Raw genomic sequence first — 9,273 nt, 5'->3', positions numbered from 1 at the left:
TGCAAGCGTTACGCAAGTGCTGTGTGATACTACTCTCCAAGCAGAGGTTAGGCTCCGGCTGTTTTTTAACGTTTTTTTTAGCTGTTTTTATCGGGCTTTCTATTTTTTTTTAATATCTTGCTGTGTCAAAACAGTTGGCGTGCTTCAAGAAAAATGACAAAATAGAAAGCCCGATAAAAACGACTAAAAAAACGTTGAAAAAACAGCCGGAGCCTAACCTCTGCTTGGAGAGTAGTGAGATACCACCTTTAGATAAGTGCGGCTAGGAAAGAAGCTTGATAACATTAGATTACGATTCTGGGATGGGAAGGTTGTACAATTAACGTGAAAATATATGTGAGAACAACTTGCGTAAAGAGAATTAATTGTATATTCTAACGAACCAACCAACAAACAGAAATACATACTGCTCCGATTGGATAAATAGAAGCAAACAGGAGTCGTTTAATCATTTCCATGAACATGATGATTATTAGATACGCCGTATACGCATATGTATGTACGGACCAGATCTCCCTTTTAGACAAGCCTCCCATCGAAAAATATATTTCTGTTCTTTCATTTCTACTAACAGCAAAAATCGAGAGGTTGAATTGAACATTAATTCCTTTTGTTTCTATTCTTAGCCCAGTGTGGCAATACGTCCGTCGTTCATTATTTCTTGTGTTTCACTGGCGCCCCCTGTAGGCAGTGGTGACATTTGCAGGCGGAAAGCTGACCTATAACTACCCTGACTTTAACGGGAAGGGCACGGCAGGCAGCATGGTGAAGGAGGTGTCCGGCGGCAAACTCACGGAGGTGAGTTCGGTCTTATCCCCAAGCAGATGTGGGAGGAAAAATCGGAATGTTTTGGCTGTTCTGTAATTCCAACACACTCCTCTCCTGTGGGTGAAAATGAGCGCAGAAAACAATTTATCTTCCCCCACATCTGCTTGGCGGTTCCACTTAGCCAAATTTTAGATAGTTTAAAAATTTTAAAAGAAATTTTGCCATGCTTCAATAAGGGTTTGAAATGCCGTGGACACAATATACTGAATTTCATCAAACCTTTATTTTCTAATATGTATACAATCGTATAAAAAAAGGTAGTAAACTAGAGTTCGGCGACCTCATACCTCCATGAAAATTTAGAGCTTTCGTAAATTTCAGGCAATTGACCAACACATCAACATAATTCATGCATGGTGTTGTTCATCATTGACTAACGTACACATGTCACAATTATAAAATTCCCATTATTGATCATAAAGCGGTTTTGAATTTTTACATAAATTATGCAAATAAGTTCCTCATTACCATATTTGGTATCTGCTTATATTCCACCAATCATAATTAACATGTGTTACGTGTATTGAGGTCCAGTTATTGAAAACAATGGAACTATACAATTTCCTCATTAATTATGCAAGTTAAGTCCTCATTTGCATAGCATGCATATCATTGTGAACATCTTTGCCTAAGCTACCTGCATGCCTAAAATGCAGGCAATCCGTCGTTCCTTTCTGCAGTTATCCGCTTTGGAGTGTCTTGACAAAAACGCCCCTGCAGTTCCACAATTAAATGTCAGGGGACTGAAACTTGCCCCACATTTTTATGTCGCTAAAAGCTATCTACCACTTAAATGTCACGACCATATCACGTCAGTGACAAGAGATACATTGAAAAAACTGCTATGATAGAATATTCTCATTAATTATGCAAATGTATTCCTGATTTGCATAATTAGTATCTTATCTTGTACAACATTGTCTAAGGTACCTACATACCAAAAATCATGAAAATCCGTTGTTCCCTTCTTGAGTTATCCTCGTCAGAATTTTGACAAAAATGCCCCTGCTATCCCCAAACTAGACGCTAGGGGGGCCAAACTTATGTCATTTCTTCCTGAGCACAAGAGCTATCTAACACTTAAAAATCGTGACCATAGCATGTTCAGAACACCGAGATAGCAAAACCGGAAGTTGCGCTGCAGCACCAAGGGGAGTTGCTAGGGGGCCCAAAATCTAATCATTTCCAGCTTTCGTCACACACTACCAACACACCAAGTATGAAACCAATCCACCCAGCCGTTCTTGAGTTATCTTGTTTACACACACACAAACACACAGACACACAAACGCGGGGTAAAATATAACCTCCATGACATTTCATGGAGGTAAATATGTAGTCAAAAGATCCAAAACTAGAAACGCTCTTTTAGGTATGCTTAAAACATATATATGTGTGAATCAGCTAGTGGCACGTATCGTTGTATTTCTTACGTGACATGTATATACTGTACAGAATGAAGTTAACTTTACAGAAATTTATTTTTACTCCAGACCGTGTCCCTCGGATCTGTTACGGCCAAGGTCTTCTACACCAAATGAACGGCCAGACCGCATCCAAACGCACATGGTGAAAACCTACGCCATTGACTGAGCTGATGGCCTGCCTTATATGGTGACAACCTACACATCGCCAATGAAGAGGATTGTGTGTCTTACTCCTCCAGCAACAGTCATCTCAAGTCACAGCTTATAGAATTTTTACTTGTTTCTTTGCTACATTTTTCGTCACTGTCATACGTGGTGCACCCATAGAGTGAGGGCATTTTTTTCTTCAAATTAAAACATGTGTTGAATTTTGAGTGTGCATGAGTCGATTTCTTTACAGTTCCATGTAAACATTGAATTTGTTGGCGAGAGTATTTTTTTGGTAGTTTATCAAGTACCTACTGTACTGTGCGACACACCGTGGTCCTAAACTATAGTGTGGTTATGAATGTTATGTTGGCTATGATTTCCGTATTGTTGGTCCTAAACTATAATTTGCTTTGATATGTAGGTTACGATTTCCATGTTGTTGGAATCCAAGAAACCAAGCGGGGATGCAAAACATGCTACAAATGCCAAGTTGAGCACCGTTACGTTTCTTAGAAGGAAGTACTTCTGCAGCTTTGTCAGCAAAACACAACTTCGTTGTCGCGGGTCGTTGGCCCGACGATGGGGCTGATGGCAAATACAGAAGAGGTGGCGGAGCAAGTACGATCTACGAGGGTAGATTTTCAGTGTCTTTTGTCCCAGATATTGTACCAAAAGAAACTGAGTCTATTCTTCTTCTAAAGTGGAATTTTCAACACTCGTCTGAATAAATGCAATGATAGTGAAAGGAAAGAAGTCATGACTTGATCGATCGCCTCCTGGCGTAAAAGCTCAGTTCTGCACCTAACATGAGTGACTACAATATACAAGGCCCAACATGTGTACAAACGCCAGAAATGCTGTAAACTAAGGAGCGCAATGAGTTCTTTACGAAAAAGAAAGCTCTTAGCTTTATCTGTAACTGCAGGTACTGTATGTGCCAACCCGATCCGCTTTTTGCAATGTCAAGCAATATCAGACAAAAACAAGGAAGTTTTCCGGGCGACCACAACTGGGAAACGACCAAAATGCAAACCACATGTTAGCGTCGCCGTTTCCTGCAACTCGTGCCAAGTTCATTTACAGGTGGTATAAAAAGGCGAGAAATGTGTGGCAGGTCACACACAGCGACACAGCTATCAACTTACGCTCTATTCTGGATCTGCGGGTATGTGAGCCTTCTCTACAGTCAGTTATGTTTACCGCGTTCGTTGCATACTCGTTTGTATGTTTATATTAAAGTATGCACAGTATAGTTTAGAAATATGTTGATTTTCCCCATCTCCTGATCAAGAACATTTCGGTACTCGACGTTTAAGTACAAATTGCTTCAACATCCATGATGAAGACGACATTGTGGTTCGTAGCGGTGCTCTTCGCCTGTGTTTGGCACGGAGGCAACTCAAGCAGTGAGTTTTCATACTCAAACTTCACTATACATGAATTATCTTGGAAGATATCTAGAAGTGCAGCATCTTGAAAGACACTAGCTGCTATCTGGATCGATATTACAAAATACTGTGGTCTGGGTAGTGATCCTGCATTCATTATCATATATAGACATATCATAGTCTGGTAGTATATTTTGGTATTCTCCAAGCAGAGGTCGGAGAGAAATCGTTCTTCCGAATGTAACAACATTCGCATATAGTTTTTGAAAAGCGTGACATCAAGAGGTTCCCAACTTCCTCTGAAGGTAACGTATCGTTATGTAACGTGACGTGTCACTTGCAGGTATCATGGCTATCAACTTTTCAAGATGTCAACCCGGAAACCACTGTAAAATTTAATCCACTCACACCGGTAATGACCCCCGTACTTTTCGATATGTGTGGTGGGCTCTTTAAAGTGATCGAGGTGTAACTCTCCTCAAACACGTGACCACGTTTGAAAACGATTTTCTTGTTGGGAACCGTGTAAGGTTTTGTGCTTCGTTTTGGAACCGCTTGACTGTCCCTGAAATAAATCGCATGAGATATAATTGACCATGTAACATGCTCCAGAGAAACAAGAGACGTTTAATTTTAATCTATGACGAAGACTTGCAAACAAGCAGGTAACACATTGTAGAATAGGCATATCTCACAAATTTGACACCGAATTCTACGTATACAACGCGTAATGCTGAAATACGATCATCGTTTTGTTCATGGGTCTCTAATCCAGTGGACAACAGAAATAAAAAAAAAATAAAACAAGTGCTTTTAAAAAAGCTGGCATTTTGCCAAGGTTTGCGTGTGTGAATGTTTTTTTTTTCTAGTTATTAGAATGTCATATAAATAGAACAGAATAAAAAACCTGATATGGGCGCATGGAGAGATTCACAAATATGCAAATGAGTTATGTCCTGGAATATGAAAATGAATATGTTTCCTGAAACTTTTTGTTATCCAGTATGCAGTTATTTTCGAGAAAATCAGTTTGTTCTTGTGTAATTCTGTGATATAGATGTTGTATGGGCATTTTATGGAAAGTTAGAAAGAAACATATACGCAGAGCATCGCACGTCTCACGGTTCGTTCATTCAAACATCCCAACTGCGGAAAAATGCAGTAGAAGAGGTGCAAAGGTGAGTTTTAACGTTCTGTACAAAAGTATTGTTCATTAGTATAATAAGGCCATACCAATTTAATTTGTTGGTTCTCGGATTTTTTCAGAAAAAAGGTGAAGCGACAGGGCGAAAAAAAAAAACTTGCAACAACTCTGGGTTCAGTCAGGTCCAAAGTTTCAGGTTCGTAATTCCAGACTTGAACCAATGGTATATAATGATAATAATAGTAATCTGGTGTATACATGTATGTGTGGTAGATCCAGTTACACTTACATGCAAAATTTGCATTTTGTCATACACTTTACGTGGAATTTTAGCAATACAAATGGAAAATTATGTGCAATCAGTTTTGCTTAAGTATTCACAGTAACATTGCTGTAATAATGCTTAGTAATAAAGACAAAAACATAGAGTATTTCAACACACACAACTTTTAAAAACCTTTAAGAAGGTTGAAAAACTTTTTCAGCATAGTATAATGTCTAATGTAGCAACAAGAACAATAAATTGACTTAATTTCACCCCAAAGAATAGACAGTGCCTGAAACATCGTTGTATTCTCTTTGTGAAAGCTGCAGTTTGAATAAAAATCGCTTGAGGGCGTTAGTGTACTCATTCCATATTAATGAAGCCATTTCCAAATATGGCAGCATTGGCCAAGCCATTTCCAAATATGGCAGCATTGGCCAAGCCATTTCCAAATATGGCAGCTGCCATTTTGTTTGTCCCACTGCAACATTTTCGTCTTTTTCAAGCACAAATTTAACGATCTATGGGTGGTTTTCGATGATTTACAACATAAAGGAGAACATAAGCAGGTGATAGTTATTTTGCAAGTCCAGTACTAGTTTCAGAAGTTCTTTTATTTTCAACTGAACCAAAGTTTGTTTCAAGTCCAGCAACTTGCGTTAACGTTACCGTAACGTTACAGGGATTTTTTTTTATTTTTATTTTTTATTTTTTTTGAAATTGGGAAAAATAGAAGCGGCGATTCCGAGAACCAACAAATTAAATTGGTATGGCCTAATGGATGTAAAAATTAGTATTTTAATGGATGTAAAAAGGAAAAAAAAAAGGTGAAATTTTAAAATTAGTATTTTAATGGATGTAAAAAGGAAAAAAAAAAGGTGAAATTTTACCACTGCGCCAATGCGACCATGTTGAAGAAATGCCTGTTTTAGAAGGTATACAAATGTTTGGCATGAATAGAACAGGTCCGTTCATCACAACTGGACTCAGAGCATTTTGCCGCTAAGGCGGCAAAATGCAAAAAGGGGTGAACGTAAACGAAACCACCAAACATTGTTCTCTTTCTGTCAAGGGCCGAGCTTTTCTCAGCTTCGAAGCAACTACCCTCGATACCAGTCCATCGACTGGGATGGCCTGGTGGACCAAGAGGGTCTAGACTCCTGGCTAAAGGGGGTGGCGGACAAGAACACCTGCGCCATGAGGGTTAGCCGTGCGCTCACCCACGCAGGTAAGGTCACTTCTCTCTGTTATCAACCAATACATGTTCTTGGCAAACACAGTTGATGAATATAATCCAGTTTCTAAAGGATGTAGATGATGGCCAGCTTTGGGTTTGTGCCGCATGATAAGATATCGTCCCCCTGTAGGAGAGGAGATTGTACCGGGCTCCTGCGACTGGTCCGGCGTGAGAGACCGTAGTAACCGACCCTACATCATCCGTGTCACCACCATGCGCTGTTACCTGGAGAATGAGTACGGTCAGGCTGACGTCACCGGAAGTACTGAGAGCAATTTCTGGGTAAGAGTCGAGTGAGAAAAGCAACCAATCGTTGAAATACACGAACATTCCAAGAGTACAATGTAGTTAGAGAACAGCAAATTAGGAACTGAACATGTGAGTGAATTCTCTAAAAATTATTACCTCCGTGAAAACCGAGGTATCGTTTTGTTGCGATGTTTGTTTGTCCCTGCAAGATGCAGATGAGTCTGGAGACAATACCTTGCCATGAGTGAGAGAGAGTTTGTTTGTCCCAGTCTCTGAAATGTTAGTTATATGAATTCCTAGTTGCAGGGTGTGAGGCGGAAAACGGTGGGATGATGGCCAGGATGGGACGGGAGGTTTTTTTTAATTGGCCCGGGTCCAAATGTGTTCTGTATGTAGGCCTAGGCATGCAGGAAACTCATGTTTCTGTTGATGAAGTCAAGTCCCCGAGATGGCATGTAGGAGTTATATGAGAGCATGCAATGTGTGAAACAAAAAACAAAAACAACTAAATATTTCACGGAGGTTCAATTTATTGTTATGTCAGCATCGCTATGATTGATTATAACCTTTGCTATGCCAGAATCTCAATGTCATATGGCAAGTTACTTAAGCTCACCAACAAGAGAAAATCGCCTCTGTCGCCAACTGTTTGTTTTCCATCCTAACAGGGACACCAGGGCATCATCGTGTTCCAAGACTGCGGGTTCGCGACCGCTACCGGGCACGTGGACCTGTGGGACGGGTCGCGCTGCGTCGGGATTTGCCCGTACTTCGGGGCCTGTAGCAACATCCGGCTGTTCGAGTTCAACTAACGAGAAATTGATGGCCGTTAGAGCCAAGCTCATCCAGTCGGCAAAGAAGCAAAGAAGTTTCACATGGCGTTTATTGCACTCACTTGTTTTAGGTTAGCTATTTGCTGTGCGTGTGTTAGATGATGACAAAAGGTCTAGCACTTTTCTGCTACAGTACATTGTAAGGGCTCTAGCAAAACCGCTACAGAATAATGTTGTTGTTTGTGGATGACAGTGTTTGTTGTGGTCGTTTCAAATTTAGTATACCAGATTTTCCTGTCTGCATAAATGGACACAAACCAGCTTATTACATGGGGACTAATGCTTGATGCCCACCTTCTACTAGTTCATGGCATGATTGACATCACTACGATGTGAGCACATTAGACACTTGATATGAAATTTAAGGGCTTAAAAGAGTTAAGAGAAGCTTGTCTTTATCATATGAATAGGACAAAAGTTCAACATGGTTAGTAGTGTAATCCACATCTTATGATTATTTACTGACACAACTTTTATCTAAGATCAAGAGAAAGAAGGTATAAGCTAATATTAGATTAAGAATTTAGGACGTTTTAAGATACTGCCTGTGAGCAACTTGTTTCTATGTTGAAACACTCTTCCTATCGCTAGATTAAATGGTTTTTACTCACCACAAATATGTGTGGTTGTACTTTCTTTCTGATACGTTGTAACTGGCTGACTGACAGGGATGCTTTCTTTAAAAGCCATCAACTGTCCACACAACTGTTCCGAGTGATTAGTCATGGGCAGGAAAGAGAGGTAGAACCGCTTATGTCATGACTGTACACATCACAAAAAGTGTTTATATCCCTACTTAATGATAGAGAAAATATTATATTGTGAAACAGCCCAACAATCACCTGGTTAAACATAAATAATGGGATCCTCTGAGGATACATCTGCTCGCTCGCTCACTGACTGAATGGCTGACTGACTGACTGACTGGCTGGCTGGCTGACTGACTGACTCACTCACTCACTCACTCACTCACTCACTCACTCACTCACTCACTCACTCACTCACTCACTCACTCACTCACACACTCAATCACCCAATCACTCACTCAATCACCCAATCACCCAATCACTCACTCACTCACTCACTCTGACTCACTCACTCACTCACTGACTCACTCACTCACTCACTCAAGCACTCACTCACTCACTCACTCAAGCACTCACTCACTCACTCAGACATACATACACACTCGCTCACTCTTTCACTCACTGCCAGGTTGTGTTATCAATTACATGTTGACGTGACAAACTCAAAGGTAGTGTCTGCCCTGGGGGATAGTTATCGAACTGAATGCCGGGAACAAATTTACGCTTCACTGCAAAGCATAACGAACATAAAGCTCTGCCCAACCACACAAAATTACTTGTTCAGAACGCACAACATTCAACTTCAACTTTACCAGCATGAGGCCCCGACCAGGTGAGTTTCCTATACCAAGTGATAGTATATTTTGGAACATAGTATGCTAGTGTACCAGATTACGTAGAAACGTAGATTAAGCAATTATCTGATTACGATTGGAGCATGGATTTATCTGGATGTAATTGTAATTGAAAAGGTGAAGAAAAATGTTGGTTTACTTCAGCTTCTTATATAATACGTGCAGACTATAGATTGAGGTGCAAGTCTATAAAGCCTAGGTTGACCCACAGAGCTTAACCTCGAGGTCATTTAGGTAGCTTACAATATATTCTACTACGCACGTTTCAGAAGCATAATTTACTAATCATGCTACTCTGGTCAGGGAGAGTG

At 40.2% G+C, this 9,273-nt stretch overlaps 1 protein-coding gene across 1 annotated transcript in view; it reads left to right on the top strand.

Annotated features, from left to right (window-relative positions):
* LOC118432399 (fatty acid-binding protein 2, liver-like) overlaps positions 1 to 2,629 on the top strand; it is a 10,378-nt gene extending 7,749 nt beyond the window's left edge. The window contains exons 3-4 of the mRNA XM_035843954.1: positions 688 to 798; positions 2,322 to 2,629. Of these exons, the coding sequence (XP_035699847.1) occupies positions 688 to 798; positions 2,322 to 2,369 (159 nt within the window). The 3' untranslated portion in view covers positions 2,370 to 2,629. The remainder of the gene's footprint in view (positions 1 to 687; positions 799 to 2,321) is intronic.
* Positions 2,630 to 9,273: the final 6,644 nt, after the last annotated feature.

Source organism: Branchiostoma floridae, chromosome 15 (genome assembly GCF_000003815.2).
Source record: "Branchiostoma floridae strain S238N-H82 chromosome 15, Bfl_VNyyK, whole genome shotgun sequence".
Lineage (NCBI taxonomy): Eukaryota > Metazoa > Chordata > Leptocardii > Amphioxiformes > Branchiostomatidae > Branchiostoma > Branchiostoma floridae.
The sequence above is the reverse complement of the archived record's forward strand: the minus strand, read 5'-3'. Positions and strand labels throughout refer to the sequence as shown.